Source organism: Crocodylus siamensis, chromosome 3 (assembly GCF_052110815.1).
Source record: "Crocodylus siamensis isolate JL-2025a chromosome 3, ASM5211081v1, whole genome shotgun sequence".
NCBI lineage: Eukaryota > Metazoa > Chordata > Crocodylia > Crocodylidae > Crocodylus > Crocodylus siamensis.
This window is the reverse complement of record NC_143397.1, coordinates 28,987,231-29,010,535: the sequence shown is the minus strand read 5'-3', so window position 1 is coordinate 29,010,535 and position 23,305 is coordinate 28,987,231. Positions and strand designations below refer to the sequence as shown.

The 23,305-nt window shown below is 38.7% G+C and overlaps 1 protein-coding gene across 2 annotated transcripts in view; it reads left to right on the top strand.

Annotated features, from left to right (window-relative positions):
- PAIP1 (poly(A) binding protein interacting protein 1) overlaps positions 1 to 23,305 on the top strand; it is a 44,722-nt gene that overhangs the window by 805 nt on the left and 20,612 nt on the right. The window contains exons 2-6 of one of the 2 annotated variants that reach the window (XM_090038035.1): positions 554 to 723; positions 9,415 to 9,603; positions 16,190 to 16,302; positions 21,068 to 21,179; positions 22,399 to 22,524. In XM_090038035.1, coding sequence (XP_089894161.1) covers positions 554 to 723; positions 9,415 to 9,603; positions 16,190 to 16,302; positions 21,068 to 21,179; positions 22,399 to 22,524 — 710 coding nt within the window. The remainder of the gene's footprint in view (positions 1 to 553; positions 724 to 9,414; positions 9,604 to 16,189; positions 16,303 to 21,067; positions 21,180 to 22,398; positions 22,525 to 23,305) is intronic. The other variant, XM_090038037.1, reaches the window with a different exon arrangement.

Sequence of the window (23,305 nt, the reverse complement as noted above, 5' to 3'; positions counted from 1 at the left end):
GAGTGAAGCCAGCGCAGGAGGGTTTCCAGAATCGGGGTCTAAATTGGGACACTAAAAGTTGGGGCATTGCAAGGGGAAGGGGTTCTTGTCAGGTCCTCTCCTCCCCTCCCCTCCCCTCCCCTCCCAGTGGGCTTGGTTTTTTAACATCTGGGAGAAAATGTTTGCTAAAGCTTTAACATGTTTTCCCCTTTTTTAGTGGGGGGCCTTTGGACCACAAAACACTGACACTGCTACAGGAAGACCCCTTTAGCAAAACCTGACTTGTCATTCTGTAGAAATTGCAGGTTTAAAAGAAAATAACACCCTTAAGAAAGACCTGAAAGACTTAGTTCTGCACCAAAAATGGGAGCAAAAACCAGATTTTTAAAAGTGGTATCTGTAGTTATCTGAGACTCCTGAAATCCTCTTTTCTCCTTTTATATTTTCCTTCAGAACAAATGTTCATTTTATGGTTATATTCTTGTTGAAATTTGTTTATGGAAATTTGTTAAATTCTAACATAAGTGTTAACATAATATGATGGTATTTAAAAAACAAACAAACAACCTTCCAGAACCTGGGACGCTTGTCTGTTGCACATCTGGATCACAGGATAAAATTTCCATTTCTGATTCAGGACCAGCAGTAGCTAAACCTCAGGTGGCTGTGGCTCCAGTGATAATGTCAAAGTTGTCAGTTAATGCACCTGAGTTTTATCCACCGGGATACAATCCTAATTTTACAGTAAGTATTTAAGTCTTCTTTAGTATCTACTTTTTTTTTTTAATGTAGGTTCAAATTTTTATTCTTTTTTCTTTGTCATTTTTGTGTTGGACATAAAAGGCCAGTAAGCACTAGATTACCACTGCCTTCAAAATGTTTAAGTAGTGATGAGAAAATGTCATGGAATACGTGTAAGCCTTTCTTCTTTCGTCATTATGTCAAGTATTGACTTCCTCTGTGTTGCCTCACTGCCGCCTGTTAAGTGTAATGCCAGGCAGACCTTTCCTACCACCTACTGTAATGTTACTTCTGCAACAACTTAATTCCTTAAGGAACTTGTATGAATTCTCAGAGGCTTCCTCTACACATGTTACAATAACCAAACCTCAAACTTTAATGCTTTTTTTCTTTGTTTATGCTAAAACAACTGCTTTACTATCAATACCAAAGCAACTGCGTTTTGAGAAGTTGGTGGCAAAATAAAAACTGAATTTTGAATACGAGTCTTTGACACATTTTATCTCAATGGTAACTGTATATAAAAATACTTAATCAGCTAACTAAGTGTGTACACCTTGTGAAATAAAGTAGATTTATGAGTTGCTTATGATTAGCAATAAAAAGCTAAATTAAGTGTCATATTGCTTTAACAGTAGTAGTTAAACTTCTGAAAGATTAGCCAACTCTTTTTTTTTTCCCCCTTCTAAAACAATGGCTCATGGGATCAGGTATAACTTACCTATTCCACCACTGTCAACCATTGGCTGCATGCAAGGGACTTTTTAAGTGGTACCACTTTTTGTCACTTATGGAAAAGAGACAAAAAGCAGAGACTTTCCAAATGTTAGAAAGCTTCACCATCACAACTTTTGTTGGCTTACAGCTGCTGACATCGCTGTCACTAGAGCATGTGCAAACTTAACTGCTTTTGCTGGTGCTGCATATCCAAACTATAGGAGGTTGTGCTGGGACAAGACCGTGCTAAAAAGGCATATTGTTACTAATGCATTTCAGCAACTCTAAACTTAGAATTAAAACAAGGCACTTCAGTTTTACTGCTTGAAGTCAGCACCTAAAGTCAGCTTGTGGTTGATTTCTCTTAGTTTATCACATGCTGAAAGCTGAAGTATGGGTTTTTTTTCTTTTATCTTTTACCTTTGGAAGTAAAAGACAATTTTGGCAGAGGAGAAAGGGTCTGTGCAACTTCCCCCTTGCCCTGGAATTGTACATCTCCTAGGAAAAGTTTAGCTTAGTCTCCAAGTTTGTAACCCTGGACCATATTAAAAAGTCCTTGTAACAGGTGTTTTCTTTTGTGGTCTCAGGTTTGTATTTCCATGTACAAATTTAACATACACCAGGTTTTACTAGCTTGCTTCTGCTAATAAAATCAGTTGAATGATGCAAACCCTTGGCCAATATGCAGCTGTTGACAAAATGATAATATGAACATGCTCCAGCACATGGATCTCATGGGGAAATATTGCTGCTGCCTCCCATGTCATGTGTTCTATAATAGAGGATCTCTATTCCAAAGCTGTCAAAATGGTACTTCGCACAAAAATTATGTTTCTTATATATTTGTATCATTTACACAACTGAAACCTTGTGAGACTAGTGACCTTCAATCCCTGTATACTTTGTGACTTGCCAAGTAAGATATAACTCTGATACCAATTGGGGTCACATACTTTTGTATGCAAATAAATAAGGACAACAAAAAATAGAGGGACAAAAGACTAGAGAAATTGTTTGGAAGTTTTGAATACGTTCATTGACTAACATCTTAAAGACATGTAACGTGCTTTTTAAATAACGTGAAGCTTTACATTTTGTAAATGAAGCTTGCTAATAATTCGCTGACTAATAATATGTCTTGTCCCATATTGTAATTTTTTTTTATTATTATTATTATTATTATTATTTGATGGTCCTTTTTAAAGTGCTGGCATGTGTTTTCTGCCTCTTAATAACCAGGACACATGTTTAAATGAAAGTAAGACCCCTGCGTTTGAAGTAGGTAATTTACTAAGATGGAAGGCGTTAGGGCAGACTGAATAATTAACATCAATAAATTTTTTTTTGTGTTTCTTTTTGAACACATATGATTGTTCTTATACATGGGAATTAATTGTAATGAGCATTTGCTCAGATAACCCCTGTAATAAAAAAGGTGCCTGTCTTATGAAAGCGCTATCAGCAGAAGTCAGGCTGTGAGGTCTGATGGCCAGATCCAGTAAAGGACTTAATTTCCTTCAAGTTAGGCACTTAGCCCTCAAACAGGAAATTCTGAATTAGGAACTTAAATTCCTTTTATAATGCGTAAATAGAGTGATCTAAACTGACCATCAAATCAGTCAAATAGAGCAGGGAGCTATTTAAAGTGAGCCAAGAGGAAACATTGAAGACAGGAATGTATCTGCAATCTCAAACTCCTCTGCATCTTAGAGTCCTGACTCAGGACTGTAGGAAGGTGCTTCCATCTGCTGCAGCCTAGTCATCTTCTAAAAGTAGGTTCCTATAGCTGAATTTTTAAAGGTCTGAGTGGTTCTCACTTTCCTTTTAAAGCACAGAAGAAAAGGTGGTGGCTCCCACCTTTTTATGTAGTAGCTGGAGCACTCCCTTAGGAAATGTGAGACCAAGGTTTGGTGTCTGCGGAGGTTCAAACCTCCATTTTCCACACGAGTGCCCTAACCTCTGGGCTAGAGTTTCTCTTAAGCAGTGAGGAGGCACCTTCTGTTCTTCCTGTTTAAACTGACCACTGTGCAGCAAATAGTTTGACTGGGACAGAAGGAAACTGTAAAAGAGGGAGTATGACTGTGTAGTTTGACTGTGGTGCCACATGGTGAGAAGAGGGTGCGGGCCCTGGATTTTTGTCCATGCTGCTTGGCCTGTTCTTGTGCTTCCTCTTTTTCCTTCATCTTAGAGGAAAGTAACCAGCACTGCATTTTATGGGGTTCCTGATCCCATCAATGGTTGCTGGCCATGCTTTCAGAACACCTCAAAGGACTTGGGTGTAGGAATGGCCGGGATCTGGATTCTGAACACATTTAGGAGGGAAGTTATTGCTGAGCTGTAAAACTGTTCTGTACATCCTTAATGTGCAACAAAAACAAACAGAGAAGTGTCTAGTGAGTTTAGGGGCCTCTAAATATTAGGTGGGAAACTGAGTAGGATTTTTTTTGGATCACAGGTTAGAATTTAGGTGCCCCTGCTCCTCCTACATCCTTTTTTGGATCTAGCCTCAGGTCAAATGTAAAGAAATTAAATTGGAAATTTGTCCCAGCCCGTGCACTGATGGTGTTAACTCTGCACTCTAGTTTGTGGAGTGGTGTTGCTGTACCCTGTTAAATAATTGCTGAAGTTCAAAGACAAGGTGATTCTTGTGAGTAGCTTATTTAAATGTATAAGATCATTTGGGATGCTTCAAGATAAGATGTTGTACGAATGTAAGAGATTGATGTTGGTGATTCTGTTCAGCATGCTAAGTTTCACAGTTCATTTAAAATATTTTCCCCTGTTCATACTTCATTATTAACTACCCCTTTTCTTTGAAATAAAAATATATTTTGGTATTCTAATTATTTAATTACTCTCTTTTGGGTCAATGTGCCTTTGCATGTTTTGCTGGGACAGAAAAATTGAATAGAGTACAAATTTTTTTACCATGGATTTTTTCAGACGGAATCAAACAATGTTTGTCTTTTAATTAAAATGATTGTTAGCTAATATCACAGTTCTCCAGTTTCTCTACCTAGATAAAATTCAATTTCTCTGGATTAGAATTAGCAACAATACTTTTCTCTTTTTTGGCTTTCTAGAGAACACTATGCAAAATGAGTTTCAGCCATGAAAATTCAGGTGTCACTGAAAAATGTTTACAAGTTGTTCATAAGATGTAGGTATGTAAAAAAGAGTAGGGCACTTAGCATAAAAAAACTGAATTCCATTCAAAGTCGGGATTACTTTAATAATCTCCAACTACTAGAATTCTAAAAGCCCAAAATGCAAGCATCTTATTACATAGTGCCTTCCAAGTTTAGAGTGTTGGGTATATCATAAGCTTATATTCTAAAATTCTAATATAAATATAATTAATTATATATTTCCTGTCAGTAATGCAAAATTCTTTTGGAGTCAGTGTGAGAGAGAGTGTGAGAGATCCTATGACCCCAGCTGACTTCCTGCCCTTTGGGCAGGGGGCTGGACTTGATGATCTCCTGAGGTCCCTTCCAGCCCTAATGTCTATGAAATTTCTGAAAAACATGGCTGTCCCTCCAGCAAAAGATCTATTTTTTTTTCTTCCCTGCTATAACTTTTGGGACTCTAAGTGGAATCCTTTTTGTTGCCTTGTCTTGCACAATTTGTTTTCATAATTGGGTTGAGTGCAATAGATGTTTCATTAGATGTAGTCTAGTATACAAGGCTATATAATGTATAGTAGATTGATATATTCTACAGGTAAGTAGAGAGAGGCACGGGGAAGGGGGAGGAGGGAAGAGGACAGTATGATCAGCAGACCTCACAAAATGACTTCGGACCACAGTTTAGTAACTCTTCTAGATGAAATGTTTGTTACAGGCAACCCCTGCTTAGCACTCTTGATTGCTTAACGCTTGGTTTTTCAGGAACCAAAGTGAGCGTTAAGCAAAACCAAAAGTATTTGATGACCCAAGATGGCGACTGCGGTTGTTTTTAATGACCCAAGATGGCAGTTGCAAGCATTATAACAAAACTTGCTGAGCGCTAAGTGAAATCGGGTATCAATTTCAAATTAGCCTTATAGCGAAATAGCACTAAGTGAAACAGCGTTAAGCAGGCGTTGCCTGTACTGTTTTTTCAGCATTTCCAGATCATAAATTCCTTAAAAATCGAGCTGGCTATGGTTGGAGAAGAATAGTTTGTAATTAAGCAAATTACTAACTTGTGGATCATTTGAGGTCAGGTTTTGCTGCCATCAACTTTATTTGAAGGAGAAATGGGCACTATGGACCTGATCCAGGTCTACTGAAGTTAATGAAAACTTGTTTACTGATTTCCCCCACCTTCCAGTCCCATCATTGGCTAAGTGAATGTGATACTGTCATCTGTTAATTTGTTGCCACTTAGAAATAATCAGGGTCTTTATAGAGTTTGTGGCTAACAGAGAACTTCCTTTACCTGAGGTACTAAGCATGATGATATATAACTCCTCTTTAAAGCACTTTGAAATCTTATTGATGAGAAGTTGTACATGAGAGAGAGATTAATATTGGCCTCAGTTGTACGATTTAAGGGCTAGATTTAAATTGGTCCTTTGTTTATCAGATCCTATTATTAAAGTAGTCAGGTGCTGCTTTTAGTAATATATTTAATTTTATTACACATTTTTTCCTCACTAGTTCGGTCTGCCTTTGGATATAATAACTTTGAAGCTAGAGTATTATTGGGGCTCTATTACTGGTATGTGGTAGAGAGCACAGCCTGTTTAAAAAAAAAAAAAAAAAGGGACAGCAGTGAAGTACAGGTTCAGAGAGATGTCTTGGTTAAATGGGATCCAGCCCACATTCTTCTCCTCCCACTTTTAAGTCTTTCTTCTCTGTCAAATAAGAATGACGGTGACAGGTCCCTGTAGCTGCTCTTCCTGATCTTTAACTGCTGCTTTTATTGTGGAATCAGGTTTCATGGCTGCTTCTTGAACTGTTATCTGTTCTAACTCCATAGCAGGAGCTGCAGTTGCTGTATTTTATTGTAGATTACTTAATCTTTTTTATGATTACTACATTATATTTTCCTGAACTATTTAAAGACTTTGAAGCTTCCTAGTGTAAAAGTACAATAGCTAGCAAGCTATGTGAAGATTTGCTAATTCTTACCCATTGTCTCTGGACTGTAGGTGTTCATAATTGCAAACAACAACTTGCCGCCTCCTCTGTCCCCCAAAGGTATATTTTTCCTTTTGCTAATAAATATCAAGAGCCCTCAGGGCTGCTCAGTATTATTTTTCCATCTTCTTGCTGTCCCCAAGGTCAGCCCCCATAGGAATGGCTTCCCAAGAAACACTTGGCTCATCTGTTTTTCATCATCTAGACTTCATGTTTTGCCCACTAAAATTGAGATTTCACGACCTTTACTGAGTTATTCATAGATCTCCTGCCTAATTCTTTATTAGATCCTCTTCTCTCCTTATCACTTTCCTTTAATGAAACCTAAATTTGTCTTAACTTTATTTGCAACAGTATTTAGTTGTCTTGCTTCCTTTTCATTCAGTGTCTAGTCCTTGCATCCCTGTATACAGTAAACCAGTAGTAATGGTCTTTTATATCTGAAGTTTTCTCAGTAGTTTGGATCTAAAAATTCTCTGCAGAGAAAGAGTTAAAGGCATTTCCATTCTACATGTATCTTAATTCCTTCCCTCATCAAGCTGTTGGTAATAATTTAATTATCCTATATATTTAAATTGTCCTAATGTACCTGGGGTTATTGGCTGTAGATATTGACTTAGCTGTCTCTTGTAAATGGACAAGATGATCCTTGGACAGCTATGCATTTTGTTTTATCTTTTTGGATTTTAAGTTGCATTCTTGCTGCTTCCTTCAAGTCTTACACCTTCCTTTATACCTTTCGTATGATAGCCAAGTTATCAGCCTAAGCACAAAGTTGGTGCAGTTTTTAAATTCATTCAGTTCTTACATTTTTGCAACAACTGTGCTACCCAAAAGAGTACATTTCCTTCCGTACTCTTGTATTTATGTTAAATAGGATAGAGATTTCATTTTTTTACTTCTACTTCACATTACCTACAGCACATCTTGTTTTACTTTTCTAATAATTTTTTCAAAGAATCTGCTTTCTTTCATTGTGGCCCAGAGGCCATCTTCTGATATACTATCATATGTTTTTCTCAAAATTTCTTCAAAAAATCCCTGTGTATGTATTCTGATCATATTGCCATCTTTTCTCCAGTAGTTGAAGAACTGAAAATATTTGATCCACAGTGGACCCATTTTTGGAACCTATACTGATACTATACCACAGTCTACTCTTTTTAAGGGGTAAGTCTGTATAAAAATATCAGGGAGGATTTTATGAATTGTGATTATTGGAAGATGGCTTTGTTCCCCTTGCTTTTAAAAAAATTGGGCACGTGATCACGTTATTCCAAATTTTATTCAAATCTTCAAATCAACAAAAATGTGTAAAGTCTTTGGCTGTCTTACCTCACTCAATCCATTTTGAATAATTCAGCAGGAATGTTACCAATATCTGGTGCTTTGTTTCTGTGCATTCTTACCGCTTCTTGAATTGCATCACAATCCAGTTCTTCCACAAATTGTTTAGTTGTCTAGAAAATGACTGTTTGTTCACCTTTATCCATTGCATTATGAAGGACCTCATTAAAGTACTCTACTTCCTATAATAGCATTCTTCATAGCAGGAAGATTTCTATTTTTGTCCTCTATCAGACAATCGTTGCTGTTAATATACTTTTTTTTCCTCCATACATTGGTGCCCTTATAGAATGCCTGTCCTTTTCCTCCAAAACACAATTTTTATTCTTGGGTTGCCTTAGCTTCCTGACCTCCATTTTGATTTAATCAGATGCCTAAAATTGAGACTAATCATGAAGGCAAATGATCTTTACTGCATGTTGATCCTCAGTTACTTTCCTACTATCTTCATCAAGCTGTTCTTTTATTCTTTAAACTTGGAGTTATTCCCACTTTCTCTTCTGCACTCTTTTCAGTGTAACTCAAAGTCTTCCACTTGATGATAACATTCCCCAAACTTTCAGTATCATTTGGATCCTCAAATCCTTTTTCTCAACTGTCTAGTTTATATAATGAATTCTTGCAAGATTGTGCTATTCTTGTTCCTCATTTTGCCACAATGAACCAAATGAAAAAGAAACATCTTATGACTTACAGATGAGGGGTCTGCAGGTGGCTGTCTTCAGAGTTCTGAAATTCTGAATGTTACTGTAGTATATTGAATAAATCATACATGGTCATTCCTATACTAATAACATCTCTGGATACCAGTGATAGGTTTGACAGCTCTCATGCAGAAACATGATACTCATCAAATGGTTCCTTTAGATGTGACAAAATTAATCTCACTCTGTTGTCCTTCGTGTGATCGTGAAGACTCTTGTTCCATTTAGTTTTATTTCTGTACCCCTACCTTTCCTACTTTAGCATTGCAGTCACTCAGGAATATCTCATTTTGGAGACAACTTTAAGCTTTTCCATGAGTTCTGCATTGTTACTTGTATTTCCCTTTCCAAGGGTTAAGAATCTCTCAAACAACAATTGTGTTTTTTATTGGATGACAGTGTTAATCTTTGGAGGACTAGTGGACTTCTAAATCTAATCTGTATCTTGCAGTCCATCCAGTTCGGAGGACCTGACTAGCAGCAAAGCTACTTCGGGGGGCTGTGGACAGACATTACACTTGTAATACTACAAACATTTTTGTAGCACTACAAAAGTTAAGCAGAAAGATGGACCATTTTTGTAGAGCTACAGGGGCATGCACAAGTACTACAGAAATGAGACCTCTTATGTAAGGTAGATCATGACAAAATGACTCGTTTTGTATGGTTTTTGTACCTTCTGCTGAGACTTGGGTGCAGAGGTGGTTGATCACTATTAAAAATTGGGTACTGGTCCTTTTTTCTTTTGAGCCTCCTTCTTAATAGTTGCTAACCAAGAATATATCACTCTGTTGCTCTAGGATTCCTCTTTTGAAGATGGATGTGATGCCTATCCAACCCTGACAGAATATGTACAGGACTTCCTAAATCACCTCACTGAACAACCAGGCTGTTTTGAAACTGAAATAGAGCAATTTGCAGACACGCTGAATAGTTGGGTTACTACAGATGAAGCATTGCAAGAACTTGTTGAACTCATTTATCAACAGGTAGTATGTATATTCTGTTTTACAACAAGGGTTTAACTACAGATTCAGTCTGTTATGTTCCATTTTTTGTGAGGTGAGGTTTACAGAGACTAGTTTTGTTCTGCAAAATAGTGACTGGGAATAAATACTTATTTACTGCAGGTTGCAAGATAAAGGATAACCTATAATTTATGTCAATCACCTTTTTCTAGTTGTATTCATTCCTTTTTATTTCTCTACTTATAGCTTGTAATTTGGTGTAGTAAAGTATTTTGTCTGGGACTCAAAAGTTACTAGTGGTCTGTGTTTTTTTGTTTTATCATTTAAGAGTTGCTAGGACCATAGAGTGGAATCCAAGTGATAGCTATTAACGTAGGATAAGCTGTATTTCAAATTACTTTATTTTTATAGCAAATAGATCAGAAACCCTTGAGTTCTCAGTTCTAACTCTTTTCATCTCTTCCCGAAGAAAATATTCTTAATGATGCTAATAAGGGAAACATTTTCCCCATGAGAGACGTGCCTTTTTTTTTTTTTTTTAAAGTATGCAGTGTTAGCCTGCTAGTTAGCAGCTAGTCCTGCTGCTAGATATCTTGGATAACAGATATTTTAGAACATCCCAAGATGAAGTAAAATCTATGGATAAATCAAAAGGGAAGAACCTGTTCAAGAAATGAGCAGTAAGCATGGAATACAATGACTAGTTTTATCAGGGAAGTTCTATTAAATTTTTCTTGGGGGGTGCATGTTTAATAGTTTGGGTTAATAACTAAACTGAAGGTTCAGTACATTTAGCTGACTGATTATTAGGGCTGTGCGAAGCTTCAGTCCCTGATTTGATTCGGTGGCTGAATCCATGAATCCAAATTGAATCAGAGGACCCTTTAATCACTCCGAATCGAATCAGAACCCTCCAAATCTATTTGGAAAGATTCGGTGATTCAGACATAGATACAGCTTTAAATGTTTTTTCTACATACCCCTAGGCATCAGGTGGCTCATGAACACTGCAATGCTGGGGTGCCTGGAGTGTCTCACAGAGGTGTGGAAAACTCCCCAGCGCATTTGGCATCAGACCTGGAAGTGGACCAGAAGCACTTCCAGTCCACTGCCGGGTCCGCCGGGGAGCTCACGGGGGGGCCCCCGTGCCCCCTTGGCTCAGCAACTGGTGCCTCCTGGGTCTGCCTTCTGACCCAAGTACTTCTGGTCCAGTTCTGGGTTTGCCGCCAACCATATGGAGGGCTCCCCCGCACTTCTGTGGGACTCTCAATGCACCCCAGCATCTCGGCGTTCACAAGCCAGACCTGGTACTCTGAGGGTATGTAGAAAAAACATTTAAAACTGTGTCTGAATCACTGATTCTCTGAATCAGCATTGAATCTTCAGATTTAGCCAAATCGAATCGGGGACAGTGATCTGAATCAACTCATCGAATTGCTCTCCCTGATTCAGGCTCAGACTGAATCGAATAGGGCCCGCTTTGTACACCCTTACTGATTTATCCTCCATTTCCTGCCCTTCCAGGGAAGATATTTGTTTTCTCAGTGACTATGCACTTGATGTATTCTGTCATAAAATTGTACAGTCTTCAAGTACTCAGGTGAAAGGCTTCATATATTCCTTTGGTAGCTATGTAATTATGATTTAATTTCCCCTTAAGATCTTGTCATCAAACATTGTAATAATTTTAAAGTGTTATCAACTGATAAGAACTCCGTAAATTATTCAAGAGGCATAATAAATGTATGATGTTGGTTCCTTGTGCCAAAAAGAAGCAGTTGAAAATAGTCACTTATTTCATTGATGCTCGTTTATCTAGGTACTCTTATAGCTTCCATCATCATAGTTACTGTGCGCTTCCCAAATTAAAAATTCAAATCAACAATACATTTTTTTTTCCAGCTCGCAGGAGAAATAGTTTGATTAGTTTTAGTGTGAGTGTGTGTGTGTAAGAGATCTGGCTTTCCTACAAAATTCTAAAGAGATGAGGTTTGCAGATAACTGTTATGACTTGGGATCCACACTAGGCTCAGCTCCTGTGAAATTTCTCCATGCTTTTATGAACCTACCTCTTGAAATTCTTTCCCAAATTTTTGTGAAATGAGTTTGTCCCCCACTACTTACTTCAGGAAAATGAAGCCATTAATTTTTCCCCTTTGCAACTTAACCATTGTTAAAAATCTATTCCTAATTTAGAATGTTTTTTTTTCCTGAAAATGTTATGTTAAGGAATGTTATCTATTCAATTCTGGGCGTTAAAAACTTTTTGCATTAGTTTATTCAAAACTGGATAGAAAATAGTAACTTTTAAAAATTCCTCAAAAACCAACTGTTTTGAACTGTTTGTTCGTGGGATCCTCTAGGATTGGGCAGACCTTCAGGAGGTTCCCTTGGGCTTGTTCGTCTCCTTCCTGATTTGGGATAGTAGTAGTAAGAAGTTGTATCTCTCCAAGCCTACCCATTCAAGGCGCCAAAATATGTGGGGTCACAGTAGACTTTTCATAATATTTTGAGCAGTGAAATAATTTTTTTTTTTAACTTAACCTGTTATGTGGCATGCAGGTTGGCATACTTCATAATGAAGGCATCAGTTCACATTTCTGAACTACTGTCTTAGGCTGTCTGTGAACTCCAGCATTGCTTTATTAGTTACAGAAAGATCAAGTGTTCAGGGTGTCCTTCATAATATAAAAGAAAGGAATGGAGAAAAAGCACAAACAAATGGAGACAGTTAATAGCCCTGTCTCTGTCCTTTTATTTCCCTTCTGATCTGGGATATGGTCCTATACTGACATAGTTCAGTTATTCAATTGGAATATACTTATATTGGAAAAACAAGTTTCAAGTAAAACCAAGACTTTCAGAAGATGGGTCCAATTCCATGAGTGATTGTGAAAACAGATAGATCTTCAATCAGTCTCTGACTGGGGAGCCATTGAAAAGAGCAGTATAATCTGTTTTTGCTAAGCAAATAAACTACACTGGTTTATATTTTGTGTTCCTGAGCATATTGCTTCATTCTGTGCAACACTTGCCATGGATACTTTGGTTATCTATTACAATATTCTCCTATAGTGATTGTTCTCAAATTCTTTAAAGCTGAGTAAAAATGTATATGCAATAGTAAAGCATTTCAGGAATGTGTAATTGGGTTTGTCTGCCTGAGTTAATCTGAGGTATGTAGAGGTGGCTGAATGGCTGGTAAATCACATGGGAACTTAGCCTTTATAAAGGGCTTCATATAGAACTGACTGAAATTATTTCAGAACAGGGTTCATCCAGCCATACACATCTGTTATTCATAGTTATAGTTAGTATCATCCGTTTTGGTTTTCTACTTGGATGTGTGGAACACCACGAATAGAGGAGCAGAATGGGCAAAACAAAGCTGTTATTAGATGTAATATGTATAGCCATTTTTCTAATCTATGTAGGAAGAGATTTTGTGTAAAATTTTCATGTAAAAATTGTTTTACATCCAACCTTTAATGTAATTATTTGCTTTAGTCTGTTTTTGGGCTGTTGTAACTTCCCCAAAGGCTGATATCAAAAGGGCTGACAATCCAAAATAAAATGGTGCATGAAAAAAGGCATTTATTGTGCCCAGACAGGAAAGCTTGCAATTCTGCATAGAAAGCTAAGGCACATAACATTTCAATTCCAGTCTTCTAGCTAATCATATTTAAAATTCTTTTTGTATTTCACTCAAGTTAGGGTTACAGTTCTACCAAACTACACAACTTTTTTTTCTTCGGCTCCTATTACAGAAATTCAAACAAAGCCAAGTCCATTTTGTCTTAAAGTTCTAGTTCTCTTAGAACAAATCCAATTCCACCCAGACTGCAGCAGTTGTCATTAGCCTAGAACATATAAAGTTCTTCTGAAATCTTTTTTTCTGATTTTTATTTCTCTTGCATAAATGCATGTTGTATATTGATGAAAGTCCTACTTTTTCTCAGTTTTCCAGGAAAATTCAAGCCCGTTTGTTATATATGGATAACGTAGTCATGCTGAGAGATTCACAGCCTCCATGTGAAGGCTTCATTCCTGCTTTCTCAGTCAAATGTAGAACAGTTAGTGATTAAGGAAGATTTTTTAAATGTTTTGTTTTCTCCTGCATTTCCTTGGGTTGGGGTTTTTTTTGTTTTTCTTTGGTATTGTTACTACTTTGTCAATGAGTTTTAATTAGCATGCTGAATACCTGTATACCTCAAGTTTTGCATGACTGCTTATGAACAGGTTTCTTTTAATTTTTCTAATTTATTTTCATCTTAAGTACAAATTCAAGAGTTCTCTACGACAACGTATATATTTCTCTTTTTTGTAATGACATCTTTGGTATCTTGAGCACAACATACTTCTTAAGGTGGACCGCATGCTTGGAGAATGAAGCAACTACTGACTGAATTCAGCCCTAAAGACTAATAAGTAAAATTTACTACTTGAGTTTATATAAAACAGTGTTAACAAAAGTTCTGTGCATTAGGGCTGTGCGAAACTTGGGTAGCTGATTCAATTCAGAGGAGATTTAGCCCGATTTCGTGGCTGAATCTCCAAATCTGAATCGAATCAGAAGTCTCTGAATTGATTCGGAAAAGATTCAGTGCTGCTTTGGAGATTCAGCCATAGACTAAACAAGCAGCAGTCCTCATCATGCTGGACACAGCTGCCTCCAGCTGGTAAGTCTGTTGTGGTAGGAAGAGGGGGGGCACATCAATGCCCACACAGTGAGGGATAGATTGGGGCTGGGACAAGCTGCTCAGCCGGAGGCAGGGGCCGCAGGCCTCGGTGAGGGATGTGGGCATGGCAGCACTGGGAGCGGGAGCTGTGCTCTGCTGCCACTTGCCCAGCTGGGACCCTGGGGGGCAGGCGTGATGCAGGTGCAGCTCGCTCCAGGCGGAATGGGGTAAGCAGCAGCAAGGTATAGCCCCTTCTGCCAGTGCTGCTGCACCCACATCCTGCACTGCACCCCCTGCCCCACCCAGAGCAAGCTGCATTGTGTCCTCTCCCCCCCTGCCCCAGCTGAGCAAGCAGCAGCATGCCATGCCTGCATCCTGCGCCCCACAGCCCGAGCTGGGCAGCTTGTCCCAGCCCCTTCCCTCGGCCCACCACAACAGACTTGCCAACTGGAGGCAGCTGTGTCCAGCGTGGTGAGGATTGCTGCCTGTTTAGTCTATGGCCAAATCTCCAAAGCGATGCCAAATCTTCAGATCTGATTTGGCCACATTGAATTGGGACAGTGATTTAAATCGCCGAATTGAATTGCTGTCCCTCCAAATCAGCTGAATCCAAATCCAAAGCAAATACTTACTGCTTTGCCCAATACGCCTGCCTACTGTTCATCATCCGTTAATTGCTATATTCTAGTAAACCGTGCCTTTCTAAGGCTATGTACAGACATTAATGTTTTACCAGGAGAATTACTTTTCTCCCTATAAAAACCAGAAGTGTGCAGACTTTCAGACTTTTTCTCCTGGAGCAAAAAAGGCCACTCTGGGAGAAAAATAGCCTGATAAGAATCAGGTGGAAATCATCCCTACAAGAATGAACATCTTCACACTTCTTTTCCCCTGGTTTTCAGGAACCAGGAAGAGTGGAGCCACAGGGGAAAGGCTTCTGTCTTGCACAGGCTGTGTGGAAATGGGGGGGAAGAGGCTTCAGGGTGGAGATAACAGCATGTTGAGGCCTAACCATGGATAGAGGCTGGAGCCCAAGCCACAGCAGCCACCTGCCCCCCACAGCACCATCGTACCTGATTGGGGGGCCTTCTCCCTGTGTCAAATGGCGGGGAAAAGTCATCTTAAGAGTACCATATTTACTCGATTCTTCAAAATCTAACAGCAGTTTATAGAATTCCCTTGCCATAACCCTTTCTCAGCAGAAATGATTAATTCTTCAGAGGTTTCTAGTTTTTAAATTTCTTATTGCTTCATACAGATAACATTAGAGAGTTTTTACACTGGTATTCTAAAATTTATGTCTCTTTCTCTGTGCCTATGAACTCAATGTTATGTATGGTGCATATGTATGCATGCTTTTTAGAGGGCAGGTGACTGAATCTAAAAATGAGCATTATTTCTAGTTTAGTGGTTCTCAGATTGTGTTTCTGAACTGTATAATGAGAACCAGAAGTTTCCTAACTTTTAGACCAACCATCTTTTGCTAACACTTGCCATTTCTCTCAGACTGTTGTACACCCTTTATATTCAAATTTGTAATTGAAAAAGGAAATGATGACATAGACCACAGCTTGGAATCTTCTCCCTTGAACAATATGTTACCAGCTAAGAGTGACTTTCAGATATTCTGGGCATTGATTACAGTAAGGATGGGGGGCTCAGACTTTTGACTAAAAATGACAGTCGTCATTAATTCATTTTGTGGGAAAACTTGGGTTTTGAATTAGCAGTAGCTTTGGAGTAATCCCTTGTTAAAACTGACTTTATAATACAGATAGGAATGGTTGTAGTGGTTATTTTCTGCTATTAGTGATGAGAGCCAGTTTTTTAGGCATTTATTAGTATTTACCAAATGAAAGAGTATGTAATGTTTAAGCTTAATAAGCTAACCTCCTTTCTTCTTAATGGTTTTTATACTTATTTTAAAGGCAACATCTGTCCCCAATTTTTCCTACATGGGAGCAAGGTTGTGCAACTATCTGTCTCATCATTTAACCATAAATCCACAAAGTGGAAACTTCCGGCAGTTATTGCTTCAAAGGTCAGTATCTGTAATTGTATTAGTAAAGTGAGTAAGCTTAAAAATGTGCTTACTTTCTATTGTTTTCACTCTCACTGTAGTGTTTAATGTGTTTCACTCCTCTGAAAACAATGTTGAGATTTGAGATTTTAAGCAGAAGTTACAAACTTGTCAGTGTTGAAACAGAATGTCAGTGCAGTAAAAGATCAGGGCTGTCCAACTTCCAGGGACAACAAGCTGCAGACCTGGAAGCCACTTGGTGTGTGTGCAGCCCACCCCTGCTGTGTAAGCAGCCCAGCTCACTTGCCTTCTGGCTGTTCATGCAGCCCAATTCATTTCCCACCTGCCATGCAGGCAATCTGGACCCTCCCACTGCTGCGTGCACAGCACAGGTGTCTAGTGCCTCTTGAGTTGGAGGGGTGGGAGTACGTGCCTCCCCCTGACACCAGTCAGTGACCAGGTTGGGGGGGTCCCCTGGTTGCCAATCATGCTGGCTGCGGGGGCGTCAATCTAGCTTATCGTAAAAATGGCCACGCTGCTTCTGGAGCTCTGGCCACTTCCAGAAGCAGCGCAGCTGCTTTTGTTGACAGTCCTGCTCCCCAACCAGTGCTTGCAGGGGGAGCACTGGTGCTCCAGCCTTGTCCTGCTGCCCACCAGCTACACAAGGAGTGCAGTCTGACACGGGATGCACCTGCACTCTCAGGTCGTGCATGTACGCCCCCTATGCCCCTGGTGCACAGCTTGGGCACCTCAGCCCCCCTTCCTGTAGCACCACCATGCCCCCAGGAGTGTGGCAGGAAGTAGAAGGTGGAGGAGAGAAGGGCATCTGCAGAACCCAGCTGTCACAGCAAGAAGCAATAGAGGGGGGATGAGGAAAGGAAGTGGCAGCTGAGCAATAGCCTGTGGGCTGCATGCAGCCCCTGGGCTGCCAGTTGGATAACCTGTTGGTTAGAACACTTTGGGAAAAGCTTTCTTCAGGACTGTAGAATTCTTTCCAGTCCTTTGTAAAGGTGTCCATCACTTTCCATGTAGAGATGGCCTCTCCGAATAAAAAGAAAGATACTATTTTCAACCTACCCCTGAAATTCAAGAGTGAAGACTCTTTTCTGTAGCACCATATTGCTTCTGAATTCTTCTTGCATGTTAATACGGCTGATATTAGCAAACACTTCATTCTACATTTCCAGAAATGTTGAAGTTAAAAAAAATTCTGGATTTGAATATACTGCATTTTAATTTCAAAAAGCTTTTTTCATATTTGAGTGTACAAGTAGAGAAGTATGTCTATAAAGTTAGAAGAGAAGTTAATTTCATAACAAAAGCATTCTCATTTCAGAGTTCTGTTAGTAAGGCACATTCTTTTGAATCTGGACTTCTACTGAGGTAATTCTATATTTAAAGATTATAGTTTCCAATACATTACACTGGCAGTTTGAAATCTAGTCAGTTAAAAAGTGTTGTTCTTTAATTAACTTTGAGTATACTTACCAATTTTTGCTAGTTTTTCCTTCCATATTTAATTTTTACAGAATATTTCCATGTATAGGCTGAGCAACTGACAATATAGGGCAGTGGTATAAAGCTAAAAGATACCACCTGTGGATCTGATCCACAGAGCCATATTGTCTCTTCTTGGACAGGAAATTTGGCAACAAGACAAACAATGACTTTCATACTGCCACCAAATATGGCCACCAAATTTCCAGTCTCATGGCCAGATGACACAGCACTGCACTCTGGCTCTGGCCTGTGAACTAGTTCTGTGCAACTCATCCTGCCCATGGGGCCAAATGTTTTGGACGCCCCCTCAGGGGAAACTTTGAAGCAGGCTTTAGATGAGTGGGTAAACTTATGAAATGGGGGGAGAGATTAATTCACTTCCCCTAAATTTCTTTAAGTTATTACAGTATGCTTAGGTGTTACTTGCAGTAGTGAAACTGGGCAAGGGAAAAGGGTACAAAAATATGTTGCTGCAGGGGTGACTGGCCATGGCAGCTGACACTGTCCTGGTATGCCATGCCTGTCCAGGATGTGGAGCTGACCTGCTACATCTTTTGTTACTTGTAATAATGACTTGTTTCTAATTGACATAAATTCTTATTTTTCAAATGGACTATCTCTTGAAATGTGTTGTGTGAAGCTCAAGGTATTAATGAACTTAAGGGATAAATTTAAATTGACTCCTTAAATTGTTCAAATGCAATTAGTAGTGAAGGTAAAATAACCTTCAAAACGTCTCATTGTTGTGTCAGTCAGGAGAAATCCACTGGGTAATAAAAAGCAATACTGTTTTTTTCCCTTTGGCGAATCTGAATACCTAACCCTTTTCCCTCCAAAAAGAAAAACTAGAAATTGCATGGACATTGTTTTCTTTTATATTGCATTTGATGACTATATGGATTGAATGCATTTTGCAAAGGGTCTTATGATTAGTAAAACTTCCCCTTTTTGAACAAGGGCATTTTGTGTGGTATTGAGTATTAAAAAGTCTACCTCAATTTATTTGCAAGCATAGTATTTAGAAAGATTAAGATAGTTTAAGTTTAATGATTAAGATGCCAGCTGCTAGATACTAGTTTTTTCGGTCTCATGATAACTTTAAAGTATGATCTGTTTAATTTTCACATAGTTCTTACTTTATATTTTGCCAATTTTACTAGTTTTCAGAATGTTTATTTTTTCATTATTTTACTTCTCTGAAGATAATGGAATTCTGATTTTTATTCCAGCTAGTAGTGAACCGGTGATTGAGAGATGGAGTTCAGTTGTTACATACATAGTAAACTTTGTTAAAAATAAGTTCAGTTTATATTTTAGTCCTTGGTTTTTTTTCTGTTTTATTATAACAAATGAAACTGGAGATAGTGTCTTCATTAATGATGTACAGCTTTTGAAAGTTGTTTTTTAATATGTATTAATTACAGAAGCCCTCTGTAGCTTTTCTTGGCCTAGAAGTAGACACCTGAGGTCCTGGATTTCTTACCCTTGTTTGTTCAGAGTAAAATCTCCGTTATTTCCCTCTTAGCCCCTCTTTATTTGGGGATAAAAGTTAATACCAAATACCTCTACATTTATCATGTTGTAGGAACTCTGGGTGCATGGTTTTGACCGCGGAGTCTAACTTTTGAGAATAAATTATGGTACCTTGTTTGAAAAAAAAGCTGTAGTAGCTCAGGCTTGGAAATGTAATTTGAAAGTAGTTTATTTGACCAAGACCATAAAGCAACATTTACGATTCCCGGTCCTGAATTTAGTCAATGAATTGCACTTGTTTTCTGCTCTCAAGGGTCGTATTAGAAGTATGATTGTATTTAAGAATATCTGACTTGCTATTCCATACAGAAAACTTGAAGTCAGGGCTGCTTGTGTTCATCTCCTATTTCATATTGACAGTAAAAATAAAGACCTAAGGAAGGGTAGCCTTCCTTAGCTTGGTGTCCCAAACCTTGTCCAAAAACACTTCCAACTATACCATTGGTCCAGAAAAAGTCCTTGCCTCTTGGATGTTCCACAGACCATCATAATTACAACATTACTTCAACACTACCATTAAAATTCAAGGAAATAACATTAATTATGGTACCAACCACATCTTTCATCTTTTAGTCCTAATGTAGTATTCAAAGATGTTCAGACTTCTCAGCTTTATAACAATCTTGTAAACAGTGGTAAAGCTTGCCAATTGAAAAAGAGGCTGTCTATGAAATTCTCCTTATTGACATGCTTGTAAATTTGTATTCTACTAAAATGCACAGTAACGCATCCCGTTTGATACAGGTAGTTAAAAGTTCTGGAAAAAAGTGATCCATAGTCCCTTCTTATTGTAATTATACAATTCCTATTACTTGTAGCTTGTGTGATTATGGATCTTAACTTTTTTACAGTTTAATTGTGTCAGATTGTTGTGATGAACCAAGATTAGAACAGCTACATATGTTAAATGTCTAATGTGGTTCAGGAGGATATAGAAGTATTATTGAAATAAACCTAACCACTTCTGTATACATCCAAGTTGCACTATGAACCTATTTTTCAATATGTAACATGCCACCTGTCATGTAATGTATAGATATTGTAATGTGCTATTTCACTCTGCTGTTTGTCTCCATTCTTTCTGCACTTAAAATATTTTGCCTATTTTGGGGATCATAGATTCAATTTTTGTCAGAAAAATAGTCTGTTTAAAGTTCTCTATTTTCTGTCATAAACCAGTACTTTTATTGACACCCTGCATTCTGTTTTTTCTAATCCATATTGATAAGGACCTACCAAATTCACAGCAGAAGTAGAGAACACAATAGCTCCCTTAATCTTTCATGTCCCCCGTGTGTCCCCTCCCCAGCCATTGATTGGCAGAGGTGATGCACCACTCCCACCCGATTAGCAGGGAAGCAAAAACCATGGTTTTAAATATGGTGTGGTTTTTGCCTCCCCACTGGTCAGTAACAAGCATTGGGGCCACCAGGGCCCCTCAGCGGCAGGAGGCAAAAATGACGCCATATTTAAAACCGCAGTTTTTGCTTCCCCACCAATCAAAATGAGCTGCAAGCATGGCCCTTTCACCAATTAGCAGTGGAGGAGCATGCGGGGGAACCTGCAAGGTTAAAAGAACTGCATTGTGCCCCACTTCTGCTGTGAATTTGGTAGGTTCCTACATATTGTGTATTAGTTCTGCATAACATTGTCTTATGTAACAGTTAAATCTTACTTCAACTCTAGAATGCCTACTGAGAAAAATAATTTGATACTGAAGGTGTTTTTTTCTTTTCTTTTCTTTTTTTTTAAGATGTCGAACAGAATATGAAAACAGAGATCAAGCAGCAAAAGGGGATGAGGTTACTCGAAAACAATTTCATGCATTTGTGCTGTTCTTAGCTGAACTGTATCTTAACCTAGAGGTAAGAAGTTCTGCATCATCACCAGAGATCCCGTGGCAACCCTCTGCCGTTGGCTGGGGTCCTTGTGCTGCACCAAGTGGCCTGGCCACAGTCACCCTACCCCTGACAGCATGGGCATTGGCTCCTGGCACTTCTGGCCTGGCCATGCAGATCCCCACTGCCCCCAAATGACCCTCCTGCTCCCTTCCCCTGCTGGAGGGGCAAACACCGCTGGGCAGGACCCATTGGCAAAAGTGCTGGGGAGCCAGCATTTTATTTTCAGTAAGTAGTTCTTTTTTTTTCTTTCTGTATGGATTTTTGCAGGCAATGCTGATTGCAATTTTATGGACGACATGAAATTTTGGTAGGTCCCTAATTATGCTCTCTTCTGAGAGAAGCCATGGCATGTACATTCACTGACCCAGGAGATACTCTCCTAGGAGTGATTTAACTGTGTTATTTCCAGGTTATTTTTCTCCTGGAGTGGCCATTTTTCCCTGGGAGAAAAAGCTTGAACATCTGTACACTTTTGGTTTCCAGGAGCTTCTCAAGATAAACTCAGAACTTTGAAATAAGAATCCCTAGTGCTAAAATCAATCTGACCTGTTCTTGTCTTTCTGAATTCTTTGCAACAGAAGAATTGCTCTTATTTTTGTGTAGTCAAAAACACGTGGAAGTCAGCTGGCATTTTTTAAGGTGTGCCTTAAATTTAAAAAAGATGAGTACCACTGTTTTAGAAGAAATTCCTCCCTGACTTTTGACTGTTAGTATTTTTGCTTAATGTCCTGAATCATGCAAATTTTTTATATTTTCTGTTTTCCTTATTCAATAGTTGTAGATGTTTTTTCATGCCTAAACTTGCATCCAAAACATGATCCTTCTGAGAGTAGAGATTACAAAATTATGTATTAGAAGGTAACTTTAACTACAAAGATCTTAGGATGACATGCATCATTCATGATAAAATCAAACATTTTACAGCTCCTCCCAAACAAGTGTTAATAAAATCAGTTTATAATATTATCATATTCTGTATATGCCAAATTTTATCTGAAAAATACTTCATGAGCTTCTAAAAACCTTTTATTTACAGTATTACCTGTATCTCCTGTACCTGTAAAGCCAATCTACTTCATGTATCACAAAACAATCTACAGAATAGAAGAGGGAAATCTGAAGAACAAATTTATGAAAGTATTCTAATCTGTTTTCTCAGAAAATTATTTATGATCTTTTGCAGATTAAGGGAACAAAAGGACAGGTAACACGAGCTGAGATTCTTCAGGTTGGCCTGCGGGAATTACTAAATGCACTTTTTTCTAATCCTGTGGACAATAATTTGATCTGTGCAGTAAAGTTACTAAAGGTAGGAAGATTTCAATATTCAGGATTTTCTCTTTACAGAATACAATAGAGTGTTGAAAACCACATTTCAGCAAAATTTGGGTAGATGCAGCATCCTCCCAGCACCCCTGGCACCTCCTCCAAGCGCAACCCCCATTGAGAAGAGCCCCGCACAACCCTACCCCAGCCTCCCCTGTGCTCTCCCAGAGTGCAAGCAGCAGTGGGAGCTGCCCCCCCACTATACAAGCTAAGGCTCCACACCCTGCCTGCCCCTGCCCCCTACCTCACCATGGGGGGCATTGATCTGCCCCACTCCAGGCCCCCTTCCTCCCCTCCTGTCTTCCACTACACTGGACTTACCAGCTGGAGGCAGCTGTATTGGATATCGGATCGGTATCAGCCGATACACCTCCTTAAATATCGGCTATCATTATCGGCCCCAAAAATCTCTATCGGTGCACCCCTAGATCTTGTTCTTTTTTGATCAGGAAGTCTTCTGCCTTTTGAGAGTTTGAAAAATACCTAAGTCCCCCTGTGTCACATTTTCTATAAAAAATAAATAAATAAATAATACTAGTAAACTTAACTGCAAATGTACTTGTATTATACAATGTTTAAAAAATACTTGCTTATTTATATATCGACCAGAGTCCTTCTAACATTTGATCGTTGCCTAATGAACATTTGCCATTATTTTTTTACATGGGTTTCTTTGATGATGAGGTTTCTAAATGCATATTTTGGTGTATATAAGAAGCCTTGTTGAAAGGTGCTGAACTCCTTCACAGCACTTCTGAAAAATC